Raw genomic sequence first — 27,041 nt, forward strand, 5'->3', positions numbered from 1 at the left:
TGCAGCAGTTCACATCTGAGGGCTGTTACTTCCCTATGACAGCATGGTATTAGCTCCTCTTGGCTTCAGTGAACCTTCATGTTAGAAAGTAATCTGCTTTCTAAAATTGATTTTGGAATCGACAAAACCTTGATCCAGTAGCAGAGACTACAAAATATATCCAGTGTGTACATAATACATACAGGAGATGTTTGCAGTTGGGTCCATAGACTGATAACTCTGTATTGCAGTTCTAACCTATTGTTCTGTGCATTGTAGACTAAAGTGTCATTTGATTTATTTAAAAAAAAAAATCAAGAACATATACCAGTGAATAAGTAATATGAACAGAGATAGAAGTTATACATAGCAGCATTAAGACATTTAAAAGCATCTTCGCTGGAAATTATGCCACAGCAAAGACAGAAAAATGTTGATTGTTTTGTTTTTCTTTTTAAAAAAGTACTATTGATTGTTTCTAAAGAAGCAGTAGTAATGCTAGTGGGAGACTATTTAATTATTTTCTTTTAAATCTATTTCTAAAGAAAAAGCCATAATTATCATCTTTGGAAAGATAGGGGGAAATTACCTTTTCTGTTTTTCAAGAAAATTATATCCTTATGGGCCTTTAAAGGGGATATCAGATTGAAAGAACACCATCTTCCCTCCCAAACATACATATCTCCAACTACGCTCTTTGACAGAGCTAAAGAAAATTAAGTATCTTTACATTCAATACTGCTCCTCATTAAAAGAATGCTCTTTTTTTCAATTTTCATGTATTATTTTTTGTCTCAGCACGAGGAATAGAATCTGTAATTTGGTTTAGGTTCATTGCATTTCCTTTTACTGTGGAGTAATTAATGAGTTTCAAACACTTATATTTAGGCCACAGCTGTTCCTAGGAGGGCTTCTGGTTCCAAACAAAAGTCACAAAAATTCATGGAAGATCAAGAGATAAGAGGATTCTTCGAGCATTCTCCATCAGAAACCTTAATGGCTGACCCTGCTGACATACCCATGCTATTTGCTCTTCATTGAAGTTCTAAATTCTTGCAATAAACTGTAAAGTTTCTAGCCAAGATACTGAAAAGGCTAGGACGCCACTAACCAATATGTAGCTCATGAATGCAATTAAATCAATATCCATGGGGGTTACTTATATTTTTTGTCCACCTGCATGGTCAATTCTCTTCATAACTGCTAGTCTTTTTATGTTGTCTTTAGGAGAGTATACCTATCTTTGAAATTATAATAGTTACTAAAAACACCCAGCACAGAAATTAAGACTTGCAGTAATCTTACTGGTATTAAAATGGTATTTAATAATATTGCTTGCCTAAGTTTGAGTCTTAACAAACTTTGAAGGAAATCCAAACACAAACTAGGATGATTTTCTCCTAAAATTCAGCAGGAGCATCTACCCTGCGCATATAAAAGGCTGCATGCCCTGTCCGCATCCGCAGCTCTACTACTATAGCTTTTGTTTTCCCTTTGAGCAGCAAGAAACAGACATTTCAGCGTGACTTGCGAAAACGTCCTTGAAAATGACACTTTTAAGGCGTTGCACAGCAGGACTCGCAGCCCGCGCCCCAGCGCAGGCGCTCCGGCCCACGAGCGAGAGCCGGCACCTCGGTCCGCTCTGCCCGCAGCGGGCCGGGGCCGGAGGCGGGGCCGCCCCGCCAACTCCTTCCGCCCTCGCAGGCACCACGGCGGCTGGCAGAAGCGGTTTGCGGGGCACCAAACAGGGCACATCCCCCGTAGCCTGGCGTGATGCTGCCGGCGCCCCGCTCCGCCAGAAACGCCCGGCGCTCACGGCGGCGGGGCCGGCCGGCAGCCGCGTACTCCCGCCCGCCGGAGCGGCTGCGCAGAGCCGGGCGGCGCGGGATGGCCGCTCGCACCGCCCCCCTCGCACCGCCCCGGACGGGACGCGGGGCGGAGCTGCGGGAAGCGGCAGCCGCGGTAGCTCGTGGCTGCCTGGGCGCTGGGCTGGTAGCAACGGGTGCCCCAGGGTTGCCGCGGTTCTCCGCCCCACCATCATTGGCCTTCTGCGTCTCGCCGTCCGGCGTGACCCACGCCTCTCCTTCCGCCTCCGCGCAGCCCTGGCGGTGCAAGGCATGAAGCTGAGCAAAGCCCAGTACGATGAGATAGCCCAGTTCCTGGGCCACGTGCAGCCCACCCGGCAGAGTCTGAGGAAGCTGAAGGAGAAGTTTCCTAGGTAAGTGCATCCCGCCTTCCGGCGCGGCGCCCCGGCGGCTCGGCCCCCGGCGGCGGCCTGCGGGCTCGCTGCGGCCGGGCGTGGGGCCGCGGGGGCCGCTGCGCCAGCTCCACCCGGTGCCCCAGTTCAGGCCCCACACGGTACAAAATCACCACCAAGCACACGCACACAGTCGTCGACGGCAAGCGACAGCTCGCTGAAGCTGCCGCTGGGAGCACGGTAGTGCTCCACCCTCCGTGACCTGAGAAGTTGGCACAAAATAAAGAACACTTCCCCCGACACACGTCCAAGTGAAAGCTCTTGGGGCCCTTCATGAGCCTCTTATACACCAAGGAGGTCTTCTGATGTGAATAAAGCCTTATGGTGCAGGATGAGCCTCTGTGGTTGAAGCCAAGTATGAAATACATCCTGCCTGTTGCCCCTGTTTCTTAGGGAGAAGGGACTTTATGGATCCATAATTCTCTGCTTGCTGTTGTATTCCAGTTGAAGCTGGAAAAGTGGTCATCTTTTTATCTGTGGCCATTCATGTGCTTCTTTGCCTGAGCTGTGTTCAGAATTCTCAAAGACATTTGCAAATGACCATGGACTAGGATGGAAAGGTATTCATCACAGGAAGTGCTCCATGCACCAATCTTCATTGCTGAAGTTTACTTCCTACCAATTAGAACAGAATTCTAAGGAATGTTACAAGGTTTTTCACTTTCCTTTCACATTTGGGGGAAGGACTGCTATTGCTGAATTGGACAGGAAAGCAAATTGGGTTCTGTGGGGAGAAGAGTGGTTCTGTTTCTAAAATCACAAGAAAAATGTAGGGGGTTAGATGCTGTATCTGGTTTGGTGAAAGAGAGAAATTAACAAAACAGAAAATCATTCACCTGCTTCCTAAATGAACCTTACTAGTCTTAACCACAAGTGTGGTGGAAAAAACTGACGCTGTGTGTAATTTACAGTAAGTGGATGAAGATCCAACATTAACTTAGGCTATTAAACTGTCCAGTGAAATCCTTTCCTTTTCAGGAAAGTGTGAGAGAATTGCCCTGTTACAGAGAAGTGATAATAAAGCATTGTGGTTGGTTCAGGGAGTGCGTTGAGTTGCATTTTGGGAACCCAGCTAACCTTGCACAGTGCTTCTGCAACTTGGAAAAGCATGTGTGTGTCTCAGGAGCTTAGACTTTATCACTTCAGTGCTAATGAAATGAGGAGAGAGTGTTTGTGTGTATTCGTGTGTGCATGCATACATAGACATGCGCATGTTCTCTTTTTCTACTCTCCTTATAAAGTTGTCTTGAAGGAAGGTTAGAATTTGGGTTGGTTTTCCAGGTCAGTCATTATTTTTAGGAACCTGCTTCCAAGACAGATCCGTAGGCACATGAGCATTTGTTAATCAAATTTGTCAAAAAAAAGACTGGGCTTTTCTGATATGTTTTACTTCCCAGTGCACTCACTTGGTGCTGCAAAAGATCCATTGAATGTTCTATTTCAGAACTTGATGACTCCTGAACATCTATGTGCAACAGTACAGGGTTATGTAGGAAAAGAATTCTGGGGTTTTTTTCCTAAAGTACCTGGCTCAAGTGTGGTGAACACTGAAAAGCAAAGGTTAGCTGTAGTAGTTGCTTCCACAATTAAGTGGCTATACCATTATCTTATTATTCACATTATGACATGAGAATGGCTTGTTCTGAATAGTGTTTGTAGATCTCTCCTGAATTTTGTTTGCCCATGCTGGGAGAAGGCTAAAACCTTCTATATGAGCAATGAATTGATAGCTTTTTAAAAAAATGTCTGTCTTAAGTATATTTTGAGGAGCTCTGTACATCTTCTTTCTGGGAATGTGGTATTTCTTTGTTGTCTCTTTGTATATTTCTCATAGCAGGTCAGATGCAAAAGTTAAACAATACATTCCAATGCCACTGCTTTCCTTAGGAGTAAGGAAGATGTGTTGAAATAGATACGTGTTAGCATGTGGAAAACAGCAATTCTGTATAACCCTTATGTTGTAAAAGAGGCCAGTTACAAGCTGCACAGATTTGTAAACTTGTATGCCATCTTAAGGGGGGGGCTTTTTCAGTGATATGTTTGATAACTGTGGAGTGGGTAAGTTTTTCTTAAAATCTGGAAATTTTGTCATTCTCTTCTAGGACAAGAAGGGTCTGACTGGACTTTCTGGCTGGATTTTTTTTATTTTTCTTTATGAAAGCCAGAATCAATTAAAGCCCCCCACCCACCTCAACTTTTTAATTCAATCATTTTTAAAAATATATTCCAGAATCTGTCATGGTACCTTCAGTGTGATGAAGGTGTCCATAGCCAGTTTCTCATTATTATATAGTAACAGTTGCTGATTCAAACTGGAAAGTAGTAACATCCATAATAGCTGCTTTCACCTTGCACTTTCAATCTTTCCCTGGGAAGGATTGGTATTCCACTGGTAATGTAATACATAAATTGACAGTTTTCAAATATTTCTGGTTCCTACTGCCTCATAGATCTTGTGGGTCTTTGGATTTCTGCATTAATCTGCTCAGTTTTTTTCTAATGCTGTCTTATCTCTTGGTTCTTCCCTCAGCTGTTGTATTTCCTGAAGCCTCACATTTTATGCTCCTAATTTGTATAAAATCTCTTTTATGCTATGTGAAAGAGCAGTTTCTCCCTAAGAGTAAATTGTAATTTCTGTAAACAATTGCCACAATGTAATTCACAGGTATGGTGGGTGGTAGCTGCCACCCTGACTTGTGAATCTAAAAATTTTTTTAACAGGGTAGTTTGTGCTTTACTATTATTGAAATACTTCAGGAGGTGAGATTATTACTTCAAATGAGTATTGTCATGTGACTTATTAATGTCAAAAAATCAAAATTAAACTGCTTCTCATACTGTTTATAAATATTTTAATACAAGCATTGGGAATTATTATATTTTACAACCCTGTAACTTTCCATACAACATGGATTTAGTCTACTTTGCTTAAAATCCTGTTATTTTGCAAAAACTTGGATATCCAATTGCTATTCTGTTTCTGTTAATGCTGTGCTTTGTATTTCATGCCTGGCAATTACCAATGTATTATTCATTTCTTTATTCTTGAGGTATTTGTTACATCCTTAGCAGTTGTCTCCTAACATGTTCCCATTTAACAGCAGGGTATTTGGATGACCTGAGGATTATCAAAATGTGATTTTGAGCACTAAGCACAATAAATCTCTGCCAATATTGGATCACTGATCCGTAGTTCCTTTGATCTTTTTCACACATACAGCTCTGGACTGATAATTCTGTATATTCAGTGTTGTGCTTTTCTGTTGAAGTGTACCACCTTTTCTGCTTAGTCTCTCACCTAAATTTTTCTATTTGTTAATAATTTGTGGTCTTCTTTGTTATTTTTATTTTATATTCTTCAGCTTTCCCTTCAGCTATGGACTCATGTTCTTCTGAGATACTGTTCTTCTGAGATACTATTCTTCTCAATGAGAGCTAATGTCTAAATTGAATGAGCCGTTCTAGGACTGGTTTTAGGCCATTGCAGGAAATGTTCTGAGAAAGTTAAAATCTTTTTTTCAGTGTGTGTTTCTCTCTTAAATAGTAGTTAAGAGCTGCCTGCAAGTAGAATCTTCTAGATACAAATCACCTTAGAACTACCTATTTATAGTGACAAGATGTAAGTTAGGCCTTTAAAATTCTATCTTTTTTCAAAGACTATTTTAACTTGTTCTGAAAAGTCCAGCTTCTGAGAGTTAAATTCATATCCAAACTGATATTCTAGTACTTCAGTGTAACTGCTTACTGTTTTACTTGTTTCAGTTCTTCTGTATATGGCAGAATACATAGTTTCTCTCAGAAACCTTTTCTAAAGCTTCTTATCGGTAGAACATAATTGACTTATGAGTGGACCCTTCTCAAATATATATCTTGTACATGTTTTCCTGTTCTTCTTTGTATCCAAGTCTGATTGAGTATTATAGTTTTCTTGACCAAATTTTTGTCTTGGTTTAAGACAGTTTAAAGGGGAACTCTCTTAAATGCCTTCTCCTTTGTTTTCACCAATCCCTTTCCATCAATAAGGAGAAACAAAATACAAGTAGATATAAGTGAAAAAAAATAACAGTTTATTAACAAGTGAGACTGCAAAAGACAAAAATAATAGTGAATAACCACTAGGTAGAAAATAGCTAAATCTCACAAACTCCCCCAGAACAGAGACACAAAATGGCAAAAATACCCTTTCCAAGATGGTGCCCACCATGGGTGACTACTGTAGGGAGAGAAAGGGAAAATGGCAGCAGACCCTGCCCCCAAGATAGCGTCTTTGCAGGCGATCACGTGGCCTGGAAAACAAAGGGGAGGGATGGCAGCAAACCCTGGGGAAGGCAGGAGCTTACGCACTCTTTCTAGTGACACATGAGACGTGCTGGCACCTGTGGAGTCAGCACCACTGCCCGTCACACTCTGACAATGTTGGTGCTGATGTCTCCAAACTGTGGGTGTGTTGTGGGGAAGAAACTGTCAGCCCTGGCATGAGGTGACCGGGCCCCAGCAACCAGCTGGCTTTGCAAAGTTCACTCCAAAACAGTTTTTGATTGTGAAAGGCAGTTTTTCCAATTGGTTACTATTGCAAGCCCAGGAAAAAAACAGCAAACAACCTCCCTGAGTAACCCCTCCAAAGCAGAGCATCCTCTTCCAACAAATGCTGCCAGGAGAGAGTTTGTTCCCCACTTCCAAACTCCAACTTAAAAAGGGACTGTAGCAATGCCCCCTCTGCCCTGTGGTTCTGGTTCTGGATGCGTTGGATCTTAAAAGAGGCCATAACAATTTTTGGGCATGGATAGATATGGAATATAGTAACATATTGGGTTACCCATGACAGTCTTTCTCTGGTCTCTACCAGTTTCTGAGGATGTAAGCTTTGGTGACCCAATTCATTATGATACTGTCTTGGTTTTTTTTTTAAATGTGAGGATTTTTTCTGGCTTGGTTCTGTTGTGAGTGCTTGAGTTTCTTACACCAGGTTGTGCTTGAACTGGCAATTCCAGAAACTTTCTAGCTGTAAGCATCTTTTAGTTATTCCAAAACCCCATGCTTTTCAAGTTCTTGCGCTGAACTGTTGTGAAATGTGTTTCAGTCCACTTGAGGAGTGCTATATTTTTCCATAGCACAATTTGTGTAGTCTGTATTGTATCTCTTCCTTTTTTCAAGCTGTTAAACAAACTTGGTGCCTCTAGCCTGACTTTACTTTAGATACCTTCACTTGTGTTCCTTTAAAAGAAGCATTAGTTTCTGAGACTATTTAAGTACAAACTGTGTTATATAGATTTTCAACGTACTAGTGTTTTGAAGTATTAGCTGACTTTTATCAGCAGCTATGTGCAGTTCATCACTTTTGTGCATCTATTCAAAAAAGTACCGTCCTCTTTGTGTGCTTGTGTGAAAACTTACTTCCATGTGATCGAGAGAATCTTTTTTCACAGCAGAAAAGTAAGGGAACCTGGCATAAATATAAGAGAAGTACTTTTAAAATTTTTTCTTCCTTTTTTTTTCCCAGTAAGCAAGAGTAAAATGTGATGCACAGCTTCATATTGATATACTTGAGTATGGCTATTTGGTTTTAATGTGTGTAACTAATGTGTGTAAGTTCTTATTTGATTATTGGAATGTACACACATGGTTCCCACAGCATATCAAGGGATACACATTCCTCTGCATTGATGACCTCTACTCTTCATTACTTAGTATCACTTCAGTTTTCCACACATTTTCAGTAATCATGTTGCTCTTTCTCCAAATTATTGATTTATTAAATGACACCAGGCCTGGAAACCATCTCAGCAAGATATTAATTTAAAAAAAAATGTATCTGCACAGTAATATGTTACAAAGTAAGTTGGAAAAAATAACCTGTTTATTATTTGCTCAATTTTATCACTTTCTCTGTTGTGATTCATATTGAAACAAAGGCCCTAAGGAAGCTTAAATGTATGGTATGAATGTTATTTCTTTTACCAGCAGCTTAAAACTGAGGAAGCATTGTTTTTTCTCTTTTCCAGTGTCATTGTTGCCTCCGACTTTGATTTTAGGGTTGGGGGTGGATAGGCCTCTCATTTTCCTCCTGAAGCCAATTTTATTTACAGAGAAATATATTACTTGGTGAATAATTTTATTCTGCTTTCATGCAGTTGCTTAGATTGTCAAGCAGTAGTGATGAGCCCGTGATGGTTGTGGTGAGAAACAGGAGGAATTTTTTTCTTTTTCTTTCCAGTTCTGTATTCTGGTGTCTGGAGCCTGCAGATTGAGTCAAAGTGGAAGGAGAATTATTCATGCCTTGCTCTAGTGCTCTTTGGAGCTGCTATTACCTGGGAAGGCAGACTGGCAGTGAGGCTCATGAGCAGAGGGCAGATAGCTGCCTCCGTGGCTCGCAGAGTTCGAGGCTCTGAACTCGGGCACAGGATTATTAGACAGGTTGTATTTATGAGCAGGCATCCTACTGCTATGTGACACTTCACTTGCACTCTCTTCTGCCTAGAAAGGTTCTTGTCATAGCAAACCCAACATTATTCTTGTAACTTCTGCTCTCCCTGCTCTTCTGAATAGTTGATTAATTATTTTGAAAAGCAGAAGAACTAGGCTATTTTTCATTACTCTGCAAACACTGATCTAGCAAATCTCATTTAGAAAGTTACCTTTGTGCTTATGAATGATAGAAACTTATTCTGAAGAAAAGTTTAAAGGCACATTTTAAACTCCCTTTTTCTATATTCTCAATACTTAACAATGACATAAATTGATGCTCTGCTTATATAAACAATCCCATCAAGTGGCAAATGCTTTGTACCACTGTACCATATTTAAATGTCCTGAAGGATTTAACGAGAGTATCAATGAAACTAGAATTTTCAAAGTTTTATACTTTCTTCTTTTATATTAGACTTCAGAATAAACAAGTTTGACATGGAGTTTGTTTTTGTCTAATCTATGTAGAACAAACATAATATAATTTAAAATTTGTCATGTACTTGATGCTGCAGTAAATCTCACAGGTAAACAGATAGATAATAGGAGATGAGAAAGAGGTCTTGGGTCATTAATTGAAAAGAAAATTAGCAATGTACAAATTTCAAGAAGTGACCCACAATAAAATGTAGCATATTTTAAATAATCCTAAAATGAAATAAAAATGAACTGTGCAAAGTAACTATGTGAACAACTGATAATATTCCCTTCGGAAAGATGTTCTTGTTATTTGAACCCTTGGTAGAAAATCCACTATATCACAGCTTCGATAGGCTGAACCAGTGGGTGGTTCTCTTTTCACTTAAATATCAGTGAACAAGCACTAAAGAACTTGTAACTGGTTGGATTTGGTATGACTTGCTAACAAACTATTAGCTAGTGTTATGATCCAAAATAGGAAGGATACCAGTCCTCTCCTGTAATATGAAATATTGTGTGAAAGAAATCCACAATATCAGTGTATAACTCAGAAAAACTTTATCTCCTTTATTAGTCATTAAATTAAACAGAAGATACTGACTTAAAAGTTAGATATTGGTAGCAGCGGGCGGTTTCAGAGTAGAATGGAAAATAGAGTTTTGGTCGCATTTCTGTCATTCCCAATACCAACAGACAGGATTTAGGCAGAAAACTTCCACTGGCACATGTAAATACTAGATTTTCAGGACATGGGTACTTTCTTTTGTTTGGAGAGATAGAGGGGGGTTTTTTGAGTTGTTTGCATGTTACCTATTAATAGAAAAGTAGGTGTGATATATGTGTGTGTCAGCATGAAAGTTAATTTTGAAGGAAATCCATCATAGTTTTCTGTCACATTTTTAATAGGTGTAACCATCTCCTTCCTTACATGCACTCCCATATATGTTGTCCATCCTAGCAAAATACAAACCTATTTTAAACATTAGTAATGAAATTTTGTATGAAATACACAAGGATAATTAAATTTTATTTTCTGAATTCTTGAGTACTGATAAATCTCTTCCTTCTCTCTTAATGTTTTCCCCTTCCAGTTTGCAAAGTGCTACCATATGGGAGTACGGTTCTTTTCATTAAAAAAAAAAAAAATTACACAGGACTTATTACACTTGTGAAATTCATTTTGGATGAGTAAAGGGGAACCTTTTTTGGCCTTGAGGAATTTATACAGACCACTTAGAAGCCAATCCTATATCCTTTGAAGATTTGATGGTGAAATGCAATGATTGGAGGGAGTCTTTTAAAGCAGATGTGGAAATTAGTTCCCTATAATTTGAAAATACATTCTGAATGTGTTGGAGCTGTGTGTTAAGTGCTCTTGTTTAATTCAGAAGAAAAGAAATAAAAAGAGAGAGACAAAAAAAAACCCCAAGAAAAATACAGAGAAAGGAGAAAACAACTGGAAGAAAAGAGAAATATAGACAAGAGGGAAAAGAGAAAAAATGCAAGAGAAAATGTAATGGAGAAAAAAGAAAAGAAAACAGAAAAGGAGCAGAAGAAGACTTAAAAAGGGAAAGGAAAAGAAAAAAGAAAATCCTTTCATATGTCAAAGCTGGGAGAGTTGTCTTGGTCATCATGTATACTACTGTGTTGATTTGTGAGGTTTAATTTGGTTGTACTTTCTGACACTTCCTAAATTCCATGGATGTGATAATCACCAGTAAGATAGGAATGTAAGTCTTGTGACACAGTCTTTTCCTATGTATTTCATTCTAAAGTAAGCTTGGTGTCATCAGACAGACCAACAGATGTCTGTAGATTTAAGGGCAAGATTATGGTGATTGCTAAGGGAGGATGAAGTAGAAGTTTTAACACTGCCCATATGTGCTTTTTAATTGACTTGTGGATTTTAGGATACCATTATATTCATGTTACTTGTGTTTAAGGAATATTGTGATAGAAATGGTAATTCTTGATTGTATTTTAGAAACAGCTCCATAATGTATCATTCTTCTGAAGCCTGAAAACAAGTCTAGGCTTGAGTTTTATGAGCGTAGGCGATTTGCTACATCAGAATGGAATATATTTTATTCATGCGTTGTTTTTTGGACAGTCATATTCTGGGCTATATTACAATGGCACGATAAATTGCTGAATACACTGTCTGCTGAATATGACCTCACCATGAAAAATTTGATGCATTAGAGTAGGAAAGGTTGGAATATATCAACCTTAGCTGACAAGGGACTTTGAATTTTGACCTAACACAGATGACCTTTGTGTGCAATAAAAGTGAGTTTAATCTCCAGGTCAAGGTTGAGGTGAATGGTAGGGCAATGTGGATTGGTTTGTACTGGCTGTGTCTGGATCACACCTAGCAAGCAAAGAAATCCAAGGTCTTTGCACTTCACAGTAACCAAATGCTTGTTTACCTAAACTTTACTCATATCTGTTATACCACATTTAAAAACTTGTGGTACTGTAGACAGCTAACTCCTGAGCAGCTGTGGACTATTTCATTTGAAGCTCAGTGTCTCAGAATAAGAGGCATGAGGTATGTCTATTTGGCTCCTATAGATCACTGAATAGGTAAATAAAATTTATTCTCTAGCACATAGAAGAAAGACTGTTCACGATATTGCCTTGCTATGAAAAGGGTGAAATCTAGAAGCTTTGTTTCTTTGACAGCTCGCCTGCCTTTTGAACATCAGAAGTTTATTCCTAAGTGTCTTATGCTTTTAAGAGGAATGTAATTAAGAGAGTTCTGATACGTTTCACTAGGCAAATACAAAGAAAATAGGTCCTTTTGAGCACTCCATTGCTGTAAAAGGTATTTGATCAAAAAAGCTAAGTTACAAAATGGTTTGGGGGTTGTCTAGGTTACATAATAAAGACATACAGATGAATTTAAATAAAATATTGTCGCATTTATAGTAGTCACAAACAAAATCCATCTTTTTAACTGGCTCGTGGTCTTGGAGTGCTATTTCACTGACGTACCGAAGGTACATTTGCTGAATACTTTACACATTGAAGAGTGGTAGCAGTAGTGCTGTTAGAAGGAGAGAGTTCTCTTTAAATCAGCCAGGGGAAAAAAAAAGTTTGAGACTAATGGAAAGAACCTCTACTCCTTTAATAGAGCCTGCAAAATATATTCTCCAGGACTGATCAACTCTGAAGGCTCTAGAGGTTTGATGATTGGAATGGCAGGAAATCACGCTTTCAGGACATAACGAATTGACTAGGCCATCCATCATTTGTTAGCATGCGCTGAAACACTGGGTTTGTGTGCAGAGGTCTGTGATTTAGTAAATACTTGGGAGATGAATAGAGCTTACACACAAGGGAAGATATTGCTGTCCTTCAGCAGTCTTAGACACAGATCCCTGCTGAGAAGGCCGTCTGACAGCAGCTCATCAGTAACTGGCCTGTCACAGTCAGTGATGCCCACCAGCCATCCCCAGTATATTAAATGCATTTTTAATATCTGCTTCAGTAGATTTAATGAAGAAAATTTAGTTTCCATACTCTGATCACTGCTTTCTCAAGTGTTTTAAAGCATTGAGCGAAGCACTTCCAAGAAAGGAACTGTGCTGATAACAAGAGGACTTCATTGAAAATCAGAATGAAACAGGAGTATTATTATCCAGATAGTTTCCTTAAAGCAAAACAAAAATGTTTGGAAAAAGCGGTGATGATCTCAGAAACAATTGGCCCCCCTGCAGAGGGACCTTATGCAGCAGGCTGTACAGCAGCAGAGATGCAGGGCTGGGAAAGGTGTTTACACAGTGGTTCTCTTTAGTGTGGCAGAGCTTGCCAAAAATTGCATTTCTTAGGCTCTCATGTCAGTACCAGAATCAGATCATCATTCTGTCTGGCTTTCAGGGTCCAGAGAGGAGGGTGGCTGTGAATGGAGGGAATGGAATAGATCAAGTTTTTAATTGCTCACATAGGTTTTGTTTTGGTTTTGGCATTTTTGCAAGCAATGCTTTTGGTGAAAAATAATTGTAGCATTACATGATGTTATATAAACTGATATAAGAAACAAATAATAAGACACAATGGAAAATAAAACTGCTGTTTTTATAACTTGGCAGACTCATTGAGAGTTATTTAATGTTGACATTCTGTGTATAAGGATTTTACAGAATTATTTTTTAACTTCATGGCAAATTATAAGATCTTTTGCTGTCCATACATACAGAGAAACTTCATTTGATTTTCCTTACAACTTTTAGGGAAAACTTCAGTTTACATAAAAGCAAATAAGTTGATTTTCATTTTCTGATGAGATTCAATGTTTATGATAGTTACTTCAAGACAGCAAGATAAATTACTTGATTTTGTTGCAAACATTTGAAGCATTGACTTCTTGAGCTTTTTCTCTCTCAGGAATCCATTCTGTGTTCACAGAAGAGAAAACAAGTCCTGAATGAGACCTATAAATTTGATTCTTGTATGTGTCAAAACAGTAATGTATTAAATGCATATTATTATAAAAATTTAAGAAGTGTCCTAAATGCTTGCATTTTTATAACTCACAACATATGAAATAATACATTTTCTTGTTAGCATCTGTTTGCTGTCATTGTTAGTAGGACCTATGATTTATTACTTAAATTAATGACTACAACCATTTTGGTGCTGATATATGCCCTTATGGATTATCACATCACTATAAAAAACAGCATATATGCTTCTATGAGAGTAATTTTTTAATTGTTCATTTCTTTAAGTTTCTGGTGAAAGTAACATCTCTATTTTCAGTGTGAGAGTTTCAGAAGTTCGAATTGCACTCTCAACTGAGCGAAATACTGCTGAGGATTAATTTGTGTAAGAAAATGCAATACAGGAACTGATCCTAGTAAAATTGTCTTCTAAGACAAGCCTGATAGAGTATATTGTTACCAAGAAAAACCAACAACATTGACAGAGGAATGGAAAGATAATGCCCTGTGTTCTTCTGATCAGGTGATGGTTAAAAGCTTTGTTCATGTTTTTGTTTGACTAATTGGTACCATACAAGTAGATTTCAAACTCCTATAGGCATGCTCTGTTATTAGTTTCCAGCTTGTATCTCATTAAGTCCTTGTTGTCCATGGACTTCAAATGAAGAATTCAAAGTAAATTAACTTCTTGTCAAAAGGCTTAAATTTGCCAAACAGGAACCTGTACCTATCATGGGGAAAACATTATGATTTGTGAACAACTTAGATAAAAACTTCTGTTTAAGCAACTGAAGCATTTTTTTACATATCATGTATTTTATTTTGTTACAATCTTTTTTTTAAAATTCTTGTGTCCGTTACATCTTGAGTAATTATAGTTATTTGAGTAGAAAATACTATCCCTTCCATTGCACACACCAGGATATCCAGTAGCCTGATTGATAGTGACAGTCTCATTGCTTTATGTCAGAGAATTGTTGAACTTCACTATCTTGCTTTATCCTTTTAATCTGAATAGAACGTTAAGTGTTGCTCTCTATCCAAACATCCAGACATGGAAAAAGGCTTCAGATCAGATGTAGTGCTGAAGAGGACTTTGTTGTTTGGGTGATTGTCCTCTATTTGCATATCTGTATTTAGGCCTTCAAAGTCTTGGAAGCATTTGATGGCCTAGTTTCCCATATACCTCCACAAATGTCAACACGGAATAAAAATGTCCTAAGATAGCACACATTCTTCTTTCACAGAAAGCAAAATGTTATCAAATATTCCTTTGAACAAGGTCCATGTGATAGCAAAAGTATTCTCTTATGCAATGCAGCCTGTATGAAACGGTTTCAAATGCAACGTAGAAACTGTGACCAGGATGGACGTAATACTCGCTCCTGTGACTGAATTACTATTAAGGGTCTTTTGGAGTTCCCTGTTGTTAATTGAGGACACAGACAACAATAAACATGTCGCGTATCTCTGTTTCTATTTGTTGTTGGCTGGGAGATGACAGAACTTCTTATCAGTCTTCTGTTGATCCTGTTGTACCATCCAGTCCTTTATTGCATCTCTTCTGTGGAATACAGATGCTCATTTGGAGACTACAACTTGTGGAGAGTAGTACAGTAGGCAGAGTGAGTGTATGTTTCTATATATGAAATAGCTATTGAACATTAGCCATTTATGGCATTAATATAAAATCCATGTTGTAAATGCAGCTCTCCTTCAGTTTTCAACACAGCTGAGCAATATGTCCTCCAAGACAAGTGCATTTTCTTGGGGTACACAACATACAAAAAGAGAAAAAAAAAAAACTTGAAAGCTAGATCTCTGGTTCTTACAGAGCTTAAAAAGGAAGATCTGCTTTGACCAGTTGGCAGGTACTCCAATAAGCCAAACAAGTTCCAATCCAAATGGAGTTCAATGACCTTATTGCAATGAGTGATCTAACACAGGAATATGTTTTCCTTTATCCTGTTATTAGGAACAGGAGAATATAATTGTTGACTAAGAAGAGTAAGTTGGGCTACATTTTTTATCTCATTTGTATTGTGTTCCTTTGACATCAGAAGTCTGAGAAAGAAAGGAAAATAGTCCATTATGGAATAAATGCATAGTTTCAGTCTAAATATTTTCCTAGCCATATCTGTCTGCTTGATATGTCATCTAAGTGCTGAGCATTTTTTTCCAAACAAATTCCATTGGTTGCCCAACAACTATTATTCACAAGCTTCCTGCTTACATTTTTTGTTTTAATTTGCTATTTAGACACAGACCTCAACAGTGACAGACGATCATTCTTACACGTTGTGTTGTTTGTTTTTTTTTTGTGGTTTCGAGGTTTCTGGATAGAGAATTTTGTCCATTTATCTGCAATAGATGCCTGTCATTCTAACATTTTAAATCACAGTAATTTAAAGATAATATTAAAATGTTTCAGCTACTGTGTAGAAATGAATATATTTTTATGTAGACAGATTTAGGGAGGTCAGCATGTATCACATATTACTTGTTTGTGTTAGTTTGTTTTGTAATTCTAAGCTCTTTAGTTTCTTTTTCAAGGATATCTCTCTCTCAGTGGAACTTTGCATTAGTGGATCAGGATGTTTACTGAAATAACCCGTTGAAATTATTAAAATGTGCAGTGGAAAGCAGCGTGCTTAATTTAATGTGCCTCTGAATATTAAATGCAAGTAAAATGTTATATAGACATGAAGCCAATTGTTATATTATAGTATATGAAGCAATAGCTGTGTAAACCCTAACCTCGTAATTTTGCAAGTTCTACTTTATCATGTAGCTGTAAAAGGCAATCAAAATAAATCACAGAAGATGAAGAAATATTTTCTAGGGCTTTCTGTATGCTTTCAGAAGTGGCGCTTGATCCATGAAATTTTAGTAAGCATATTAAATAATACAATATGATGTGCGACGTGTCAGGGCTGATAAATTATTTTGTATAGGACATTTATACAACATATGGTGAGCTGCTATGTGAACAGCTTAATGACTAAATTATGTTAATCTTTCTTGCCATATTTACTTTTCATTTAAGAAAAGGCATTTTCAAATTTTTATTTTACTTTTTTTATCGTGTGTAGATATAAGAAAGGTGTAGGTCATCTCTGAGAAGCCGTGACAGTGATCCAAGGTTCCTCAGCTGTGCAGTGTACATAACACAGATGTTGGGAGAGTCATCTGTCAGCTATGCCTCTCCTATGGAGTTAAAGTTCTAGGGGGAAAAGAATTCGACACAGTGCTGTCACTGTTACATTTTCACAATAGAAGAGCATGCAAATAGTCAACCTCCTGCTTAGCAGTAGTGCCCTGTCTAATGTCTGTGCTGGTTAGAATAAAAAAATAGTGGGTGCATCTAGGGCTCATAGATCTGACAAAGGTCATGCTATGCTGGGCATTTGAATTGGAAATTGTCTGGACTTAGATTTTATAAAGCTCCCAGTGTTGTCGGGGAAAATTTCAGCAGGGTTTTGTCCCTAGAGAGGCCTCTTAGGCCCTTTTCTGTCCTATGAATGAATTTAGATGTGAGGGTTTCTCTTGCCTTAAAACTGTTAAGTTCATTTTGCATACATCCCTAGAGAGAAAAACTGGCAGATGCTTTTGTCTTGGAAGTGTTTAAAAGAAAACTGCAGAACAGGAACAAGGGAGAGAAGAGGCCCTGCGTGGAGTCCCAGAACATTTTGGAAATGGCCAATATGCAGTTTTCATCAGTACTAAGGCGGGGCGCAATATGGTGCCTGTAGCTCACTAGGGAATATGAATGTTGATTAAGCATACTCCCAGGCTTTGAAATCCTGAAAGCAGTGTCAGAATAATGGATGTTGAGCAAATGTCAAGCATTTGTTAATTTCTCTGTTATTTGGAGTTTATCTACCATGATCAATCAAATAAACTAGTGCTTCTCTGTTGTGGCATGTGTCATTGATATGGTGATTAGGTGGATAGAGAGGCCTTCTGCCTTTTTTTTTTTTTTTAATCCAGGTAACAGATTACATATGAACAGCTATAACTTTAAGTTAAATATTTCTTTGCAGTTGGTTTGGTGGAAAGAGGTGCATTAACATAATACTTTGAGGGTACAGAGAGACAAAAATACTTTCATATCTGCTGTGATAAAAATGTTTATGCCATTTTTTCACTTTTGACCTTAAAATATTACTGTCATGATGAAGGAGAAATTACTTCTAAATAAAAGTTGACAGAGGGATCTTTTACTTGTTCTTAGAAAGATAAGTTTGAAAACAAAGTACTGATTTATGGCTTAGCTACCTTCTTCACTCTAAATCTTTTGGTTTCTAAAAACCAGAAACTTGATCTCAACATCCTCTTACTGATACCCTTTGGTTAAAAGCAGAGATATTTTTTATAAGAATATACTGTCTCTTATAAGATGTATCATGTATAACGTATATATGTAAGTTGTTAGTTACTCACTAACGTACAGACATGTAAACATTCCAGTTGAGAATGTTTTGCCTTCTCATTGACTTTTTTTTTTTAACTGTAGTACTTATGGACTTAATATAAAGATGGTAATGTATATTATTATTATGTTTTTGATAAGTCACAAAAATTTAAGACATGTCAGTGAGTCATGCCATACTACTTGATGCATACTGAGGTAATCTTCAACTTATTTTAAGAGAGCTAAAATTTGTTCTTCCTTGGCTTCCACATTTATTTATCAAAGCCTCTAGGTTCATTCTACCAAAATCAGTGAAATTTTGGTGCTTAGTGAAGGTGATGCTGTATAGTCAATCTTATTGATTATTTATATCAGTTATGACTCTGTTCCATTAGTGTTCCATTAGATTCTGTTCTGGAAAGCCAGCATTTCCTGCAGTGGCACTGTGGGAAATGAAGCTTATAGTCATTGTATGTATTTTCAGGGCAATATAAGGAACACCAGAAAACTCCTCTGGAGAGGGGAGGAAGGGGAAAAAAAAGGAAAAGCCTGTTGATGGTACAACAACTTAGATATACAAGACAAAATACTGCACTGTTGGGTAGGTAGATGGTTTAGGGCAAATTTGGGAGGAAACTTTCAAAGAGGACCCTCTAGTAAGCAGATTCAAGTGGCCCGTTCCCCAACTGGTTCAGGAAAAGACAAGATTTTTTTTTTTTCCTATTTTTTTTGTTCAATAATTACAAATATCTTTTAAAATGTTTTTTTTTTTAATTATAAACACTGTCTAGGGCTCTAAAATCTCAAGGGAACTAGCTATAGATGGATTCATCTCTTGCCTTCAGTCTGCATCATAATCAAAATGGGAATTTACTAAAAACTATCACTTCTATATCATTGGTGTTTGATTCTTGAAATTTTATCCTGAATATATTTTAGATTATATCCTGAATGGGAAACATCAATAAGATCCTAACTTGTTTAAGGAATTAACAGTTTTGATTGGATAACTGGAAGCTTTTTTTGACTTAAGATGTTGTTCACTTTTTACCCTGGAGAAACCTATGCAACAGTGTGTGTGCTTGACATGTGATGCATGCAAATGCTAAGTACAGTAGCAGCATGAGGCAAGTGTCATTAACAGTAATTTATGTAATGAAAGCCACCTGGCTGTCTTTGTAATTAATTGCTTCTAAATAGTAAATTTTAAATGTAGTTTATAGTTTTCTAAATCTGATTATATATTTTTAGCAGCAAATTGTTTACAGGTGTCTAGGGATTTATTTAGTTCAGTACATATATGCTTTTTACATGCAGGCTAATTTTTTAATACAAAATGAACAAGCTAATTAACTCTGAATTACCATTCATTCATAAAAATAGTTTTCTAAACTTAAACACCTAACTTGTACAGGACAATATAGTTTTGTTGGAAAAAAAATCTATAAAGTAGAATTATTTTCCCCTTTGTCCACAGTAAGTAAATTTGAGATTGAAGTCTGAAAAACTTTCCTTAACTTCTGATCTATTTCTTTTCCTGGGCATACGAGGAAGTAGCACGATAGGCTAATCCAAACAAAATGAGGGGATGAACACGAAATAAATGTTTCAAAAATTGCTTTCTGGTAATAGCCTACTGAGTATATTTTCAATGTGTCGACCTTGGCCCTATCAGTAGGGTAGATAAGAAAGGAGAAGGATAAACCCCTGGTTTAACTTGTATCTTCTTTGCCTTAACTGCTTGTTGTGGTCCGTTGCTGTTGTACCCTAGGAACATCCTTCTTTGCACAACCAATATCAGATAAGGAACTACTTTAGTGTATTTTTGTCTAATGGTTCAATATTTAGATTGTGCTACTAAGATAAAGATGTCAAACTTGCAAACATGTTTTTGGTACAGTCTTAACTGAAGTAAATTGAAGTGTGGATGATGTACACTTGAGTGCAAATGTTCACAGATGCTTTGCCTTTTTCCTCAGTGTCTGGTATGCTGCTGTATGCCTCTGCTTTGGGACGTTCACGGATTCTTTCCTGGATATCAAGAAACTTTTCTTCTTGCTATCTAACTTGCTAAGCTTTAACTAAGTGGTTGAAATGAAGGACATAGGAAATCATGTACTTTTGCTATTCTCAAGCATTAGTTTTTTGGTTTTTTTTTTTTTTTTTCCTCAAAAAAATTAACGGTAGAGTTAAAAGCAGAATTCTTGAGAATGCCAGGAAATGGACATGTGGTGAACAAGTACTGAGATTATCAAGGTGTATGTGGAGACAAACCCTGTTTGACTCCTATCAGTTTCTTTTGTCAGTGGATTCCCTGATTAGATACTTAAAGATGAGTTCTGCTGTCTGTAAGGTCAGGATGTTCAACAATCATTGAAGCCTGATGGCAGAATATTTGGGAGTTTTAATTTCACATTTTAGCACTGACAATGTATTTCTTAAGCCCTGTTGTGCTATTGTGAATATATATTGTTCTGTATTACATCTGAAAATATTTTTCAGTTTGACCTTACAAAATAGTTTTATAGTTTAATGGAAGAGACTTGAAACATTAGTGAAACACTATTTACTTATAGAGGTTCCTCTGTGAGTTTGGCATTGGAATGGGTTCCAAACATTCATGCAACAAGCATGAACTGTTCACTTTCACTACTTGCTTACAAAGATTATAAAACTGAAAAAGTCGGTTTTTTTTCATATGGACCTGCTACTCTTCCATTGCTGTGATTGCTGTTTTTTTTTAACATGTTACTTATTTATCCACTGTTAAAGCATGATGCTGTTCTTCTCAATGATGTATATGTGAATGGAAAACCAGCATTTTTGTTATTCTCTTTTCAGGTTGGGAGATTGATCATAAGGACTTTGCAATCATTTGAATATGGAGTATTTTTAGTTACACTTACATTTTTGTTATTGGAAATCAGATTTTTGGGGTGTGGGTGAAAGAAGGTGTAATTTATCTCTACAAAGAGCTAGCATGATTTTGGGATCATTGCCTGTATTGGTTATTTGTACTTACCTCTGCAATTTATTTTTTTCACATCTGATACAGATCATTCATAGTCTGCAGTTCTTTTAAAATATATTGGTTGTTACAAGAGACACCAAAAAATTAGGTGTCTACAGGAAGAAATGGTGCTCTGTTCTTAAAGGAACTTCTAAGTCTTCCTAAATGAAAAATAAAACAGTATCTAATACTGGCAATTTTGCTCTGTCTGCTGCTAGAACTTATTGGCCAACTAGGTCAGACATTATTAAAGTTCAAGTGGTCCAGTGGGAAAAGTAATGGCCTTATGCTACTATGAATTTTAAATGCTGCCATTTCTGTGTATTGCACCATCATCTGTTCTCACACATCACTAAATTGTATAGAAGTTGTGGGACCAACCAGTGTCAAGGTCATAGAAGTGATGACTCTTCTCAAGTAGCCTTCGCTGAGCATTGTTATACAGTTATACTCATAACCCTGGTTATAGGCAGCAAAGTTGTATGCACATGCCTGAATTTAACCTTTTTATTATCATTGAATAGTGAAGCCTGCAACGCAGGATATCTTTCTCTCAAAATCTTTACTTTGTATTTTATTTTTGATCCTGCCAAAGGTATGAAATTGACTTTGAGGCAAAGGCAATTTTTAGGGATCTGTTTAAGTCTTTTGAGTTGAGCTGTTGTACAGCTTACTGAACTGGATATCAGTGAATTTTAAAATTGATTAATGCTATTGTTCTTCAGATGAGCTTGAATTTCATCTTGATTTTAAATGTAATCCTACTAAGTCTGAAATGAGGATATCATCATGTACCTCTTTTCATATATATGTGTATATCTACACACACACAGCATAGCAATAATAGTAACAACAACAGCATAATAATAATAATAATAATAATAATAATAATAATAATAATAATAATAATAATAATATATTTGTAATGGGAGTATTTCCTCTACAGAACTGTATTGACTTGATAGTTTCCAAAGGAGTAGTTACCAGCAATGCTTCATTGTATAGAAGGCTTCTTATGCAGAAATAATAAAACTGGTTTTGCGTTCCCGACTTGAACTGGTGTAGCTGGAAAGCTGGAAAATTGGAAGATGGCCACTTTATAGAAGTTAGCATGTTGTAGCTAAAGACTTAGGTACTTCTATGTTACTTAGAAGCTCTAATTCAAATTCACCTATTGATTTAAAAATATATATTCACACACATGTATATAGACAAGTATATTGATTTAACTTAAATTGGTAATTCACTGACTTCTGATAAATCATTGGTAGATTTGTGAGTGATGAAAGTACAAATGTATACAGAGACAGTAGTCTGCTTTTTGAGAATTTTCTTCAGAGAATGACCACAATCATACTAAACTATAAGAAAGATTGTGGCACTAGAGGCTACAGTGAAGAAATACTAAAGCTGTAACTATTGTAGAGGTCAATGTGCCTCCTTTGTTCCATGTTCTTCAGGTATATAAGCCTAACAAGCTCTGGGTAGGCCTTTGGTATTCCTGTGCCTTCCTGGATTCTCTTGTGGAATCATTCAGACTGCTAAGAAGCCTTTTTGTTGTCTGGACAATCCTGACACAATTCTGAGAATCCACTAGTTGTCACCTCCTCTCAGGTGGGAATTTGATCATCAGACAGGCATTGGGTCATTTACAGGTGTAATTGTGGTTACGTGGGCTTGCTGCCCATGTCCTGCAGTTCTGGGAAGCCACTGAGGCTGTATGCCTCAGTGCATGTTATGTATTTGAAACAATGCTGCTAGATCTATTTGAATTCCATTACTGCCAGAGTTTTTACAAATTAGGGTGTGGACTAGCTAGCCTGTGATAAGCAGTATAAACATTGCTCCCTTTAGGAGTCCCTGTTCCAAATCATTTGCAGTATGGAAGATGAGAATTTGGCTGCTTGGATTTCTTTCATGTCTTTAATACGGTAACAGGAAAAATATGTTTTAGATTCATGGTCTGAATCTTCAGGATAGATGTGAGGAGAATTCCCCTTTCACCACGAGACTTTTAAATTTTTTGGATTTATATCTTTCTTTCCTCACTTAGACTTTAAATCTGGCACAGTTCTAGCCCTATTACTTTTATTTTAATGCTCAGTATTGTACCAGTAAAAGTATTTTTAAACTTATCACGCATGGAAAGGAAAAGTTCTTTTCCAGATTAAAAAAAATTAGAGACTCTTGCTATCTACTCTAGAACTTTAGAACTTTCATGTCATGAAAGATACGGGTAGCACTGCATGCTCAGTAGAGTCTATGGAAGAAACAATTTCCCCCCCTTATTGAATTCCTGCTATAGCTAAGTGGCAGTGTATGTTCTTCAGAGAGATGGTTTGACACTGCAGCTTTGGGATTTCTCAGGTAATAGCTTTTGAATTTTGGAAGCACAGCTCCTGCCCCTACACTTGGATTTTTAACCAGTATATTTATCTTTTTAATAAGGTGGAATATTCCATTTTATGAAAAGGAAACAATGAAGCTATTCTGTTTATATATAACATATTTGTCTTACGGACTATGCTTTCCTCCTTCTTGTCTCCACTTGTGTGAAACCTCTTTAGATACTCTTCCGTTGTTCCATGATAAAATACATTAAATGTAAAACTGATTTTTTACTCTTTCTACTTTAGGCAACAACTGTGGAGTTAAAAGTGAGGGAAACTCATTCTAAAACATGAAACAAGTGGAATCTTGGTTTGCACCTACAACTCCATGTTTTCAATCTCAGAAAATAAAGTAAAAACTGTAAGTTTCATCTTAACTGTAAAGAATTCATGATTTGCAAGGGCTGATAATATAATATTTGCATAACATTTGCTATGCTTGGATTTTCTCCTGGTGAGGCTGAAGTAATTAGCAAATATTAAGCTGGACAGCACTCCAAATCTTGGTTGCATCTGCAATTCTGTCTTGTTGAGGTGATGATCTGCTACAATTAAATTGCTTTCATCATTACTAGCTGCTCCTTAGCCAAAGTTTTGTATCTACTCTAGCTACAAAGCAGTAAACTCCTTATATGAAGTAGTAACTTATCTGTTACTACTTTATATATGAGTACTCATTGCAAAGCAGAACATTTCTGAAACTCTCTCCAGGGATTATAGCATTCTTCATCTACAAATTCTGAAATTGATTCAAAGAGAATGGTCTAAATTTTATTCTTATGTAGTAATTGACCAAAGGGAATATTCTTTTCCCAGCATCAAACTTGCAGTTTTCTTTCTAGCTTGACTGATACCTAAGTATTTAGAGATCATTTCTCTGATCCCTTTTTCTGGACTGTCTTGGGCATCCCATTCTAAATGTTGTTTTAGATTTGTTTTATTAGAAATAACTTTCATAACTGTAATACTATTTTTTTTATGGCAAGCAAATTTTTATATCTTTATATCACTTGGAACCAAGAACTTAACGCTTCATTTTATAAAATAGAAGTAATTTTATCTTTAAAAAATGGGCATTTTTAGCCAACGTTAGATTCCAGTTTTCTGCTCAAATCCACTTATGTATTGACAAGAGCATGAAATACATCAAGCATTCAGATGGAAGTATGCCACTGGCATCAGCATGGAGTAACAAAAGGTATATTAGCATCATTGTGGATGCCAGTATGCAAGTAAAAGAGGATATCTAAAGAGCGAGGCTGGATGCTTTGAACAGAGCTCTGGGAGTTAAGATTCATTACTGTCTAGAATTGCAGAAGAAAATGTTTCCATGAAAGTTGTCACTACAGAACTTAAGAGAAAAATTTGCTTATTTCCCTGGACAATATCCTTAGTTCTACAAGAGGGATAACAGGTTAGATTATTAAATGTTTAAACAAGGTAGTACTCAGAATTATGACGTTTGGGTTTTTTGTTCGTTTGTTTCAGAAAATTTGTAATTATGTACCTTAGCTCTACAGTTTCTCAACAAAAGTGTCTGCTTGTCACAAACATCTATATTCCTAGTCTTCAAGTCAGCCATGAGGCTTACAATATAGTTTATTCCATGAAAGGCAATAATACAGTACTCAAATGTTATTTTGAATAAAAAAACACTTTCAGTGTTATGTTTGTTTTCCTAGATAGCTCAGCGATAAGTGCATTTGTCTGCTCATTTGTTGCTTTGAAATTTTGTATAGAAGTATCAGAGGATGGATGGAGCCCTGGGAATTTAGCTGTTCCTCTAGAAGTAATGATAACATCTATGGTAGTATTCTTGCTGTCAGTATCAGCAGTTGTGGTTGTGCTGTTTTGCTATTCCAATTCATGTTCATGACTCCTCTTCCCTCTCCAAGTACATAGTAGTGTCTTTTTCAGTGCTTTCTGAAACTATGATGTTTCAGTTTTCACTCAATGGGATCTTGCAATAGATGCTCCATCTGTGTTTTGAGGAGCTACTTCATTTTGCCAGGAAGTTGTCTCAATGAAATTGTAGCAAGGAAACACTGAGTGGCAGATGAGTGGTTTTAGTGTTTAAGACAGGAACGATGTTAACCGAAAGAAACATGGAAGCAGCCATGTGAAGATACAAATCCGCTTCTCCTGGAGAAGGGGAAAGATCATCCAGTAGTAAGTCTTGTAATTATTTGAATGGTGTTATTGAAATAATTCTCTTTGCCCCAGTGATAAAGTTTCTGTACTGCAATCCAGTATATATCCAATTTGCACTGTTATTGGAATGAATTTTTTCAGTATTCGTGCCAAGTCCTAGATTATCTGAACAGTTGGAAGCATAGCAGAGGAGTGTTGAACTAAATTGAAGAAGGTCAAAATCCAAGGACAGCAAGGGGACAAATGAAATGGACAATAATAAGAGAAACATATAGTTTTGAGAAGACCTTGAAGGTCATCAAGGTCATTAACCTAGCATTTCCAAGTCTGCCATTAAAGGTGGAGTGTAAAGGGAGGGAGGGATAATGGTCTTAGTTTCTTCTGATATGTCACTGTCAATGTATAATAGGATAATGGTAGTATAAGTACAGTTAACATACCAGGAATAGCCTAAAACCACAAAAATTGCTATGTCAGTGGAGGAGAACTCAAACCAGAGATTAGTCAAATGCTGTACTGATCTGTTCTGGGATTTTTTCCACATCTATCTCTAAATTCAGTTCTACCATTATGACCATGTAAATCTACAAGGTAATAATAGTTATCTGGTGTGCCATTAGGTGGCCATATGTATCCAACTTATTTATAGCCTGCAGGTTTGTTTTTTTTTTTTTTTAATATCAGCTTGAAATATCTTAGCTTTCTGTATGTGTATAGCCTGTGTAAGTATATAATCTTAATTTCTTTCCTTTGTTCACCTTCTAGTGATTACATGTGCAGGTTGCAGGTTGTCATAATTGGATTGTGCACCTTTTGGAGAGGTTTTGTGGTATGTAACTGTATGGCCTCTGTGTCACATGTATATTTAAATAAATATTTATTATTTAAACACTGTTTATTTGAATTTAATAGAAGCTTTATAAAAAATTTAATTCTTTACTGTATTGGATTATTTTTTCTATAATCCATTAATTTAATAAATCTATATAATAGTTTATGTTTGCTATCATTTTTCTACAGTTTTGACATTCAGTCTCAGGGAGTACTCAGGGTGAATAGTCCCATGTGTAGAATACCAAAGATCAAGGCTCAGCTTACTGCTGTCACGCAGATGTTGCGCTGGGCAGACAAGCCCAAAATACAGAATTATGGCAAAAAGCCTGGAAGCACAGCTATGGATAAGGCATACTTGTAAGTTCTTTATACAGCACTGCATTCATCTAGTCACTTTGTTCCTGATTCTTCAGCTGCTTGGTTTAGAGGTAACTTTATACCGTGCTGCATATACATACTGTCTGTTTAACTCTGATCCAACCATTTAGTTGGTTTGTGCCTCAGTGTTCCCTTTTGAAAGTGAGAGTAGGACTTTCTTATTTTAAATTAGTGCTTCTGAAGTGTTACAGTTGGAAGGATAAGGGTCATTTATGTATGGAGAGAATATGTACTTTTAATGTAATTATGATACGATAATTACGATACTGGTGTTAAATTCACATACAAGAAATCTGAC

The 27,041-nt window shown here is 36.9% G+C and overlaps 1 protein-coding gene across 3 annotated transcripts in view; it reads left to right on the forward strand.

The window, feature by feature from the left end:
- Window positions 1-1,302: 1,302 nt before the first annotated feature.
- Window positions 1,303-27,041, forward strand: part of CDIN1 (CDAN1 interacting nuclease 1) — a 126,212-nt gene continuing 100,473 nt past the window's right edge. For 2 of the 3 annotated variants that reach the window (XM_053946361.1, XM_053946362.1), the window contains exon 1: window positions 1,303-2,197. In XM_053946361.1, the coding sequence (XP_053802336.1) occupies window positions 1,527-2,197 (671 nt within the window). In that variant the 5' untranslated portion in view covers window positions 1,303-1,526. Of the gene's footprint in view, window positions 2,198-26,300; window positions 26,361-27,041 lie in introns of those variants that run through there. The other variant, XM_053946363.1, reaches the window with a different exon arrangement.

The sequence above is a fragment of the Vidua chalybeata genome, chromosome 6, assembly GCF_026979565.1.
Source record: "Vidua chalybeata isolate OUT-0048 chromosome 6, bVidCha1 merged haplotype, whole genome shotgun sequence".
NCBI lineage: Eukaryota > Metazoa > Chordata > Aves > Passeriformes > Viduidae > Vidua > Vidua chalybeata.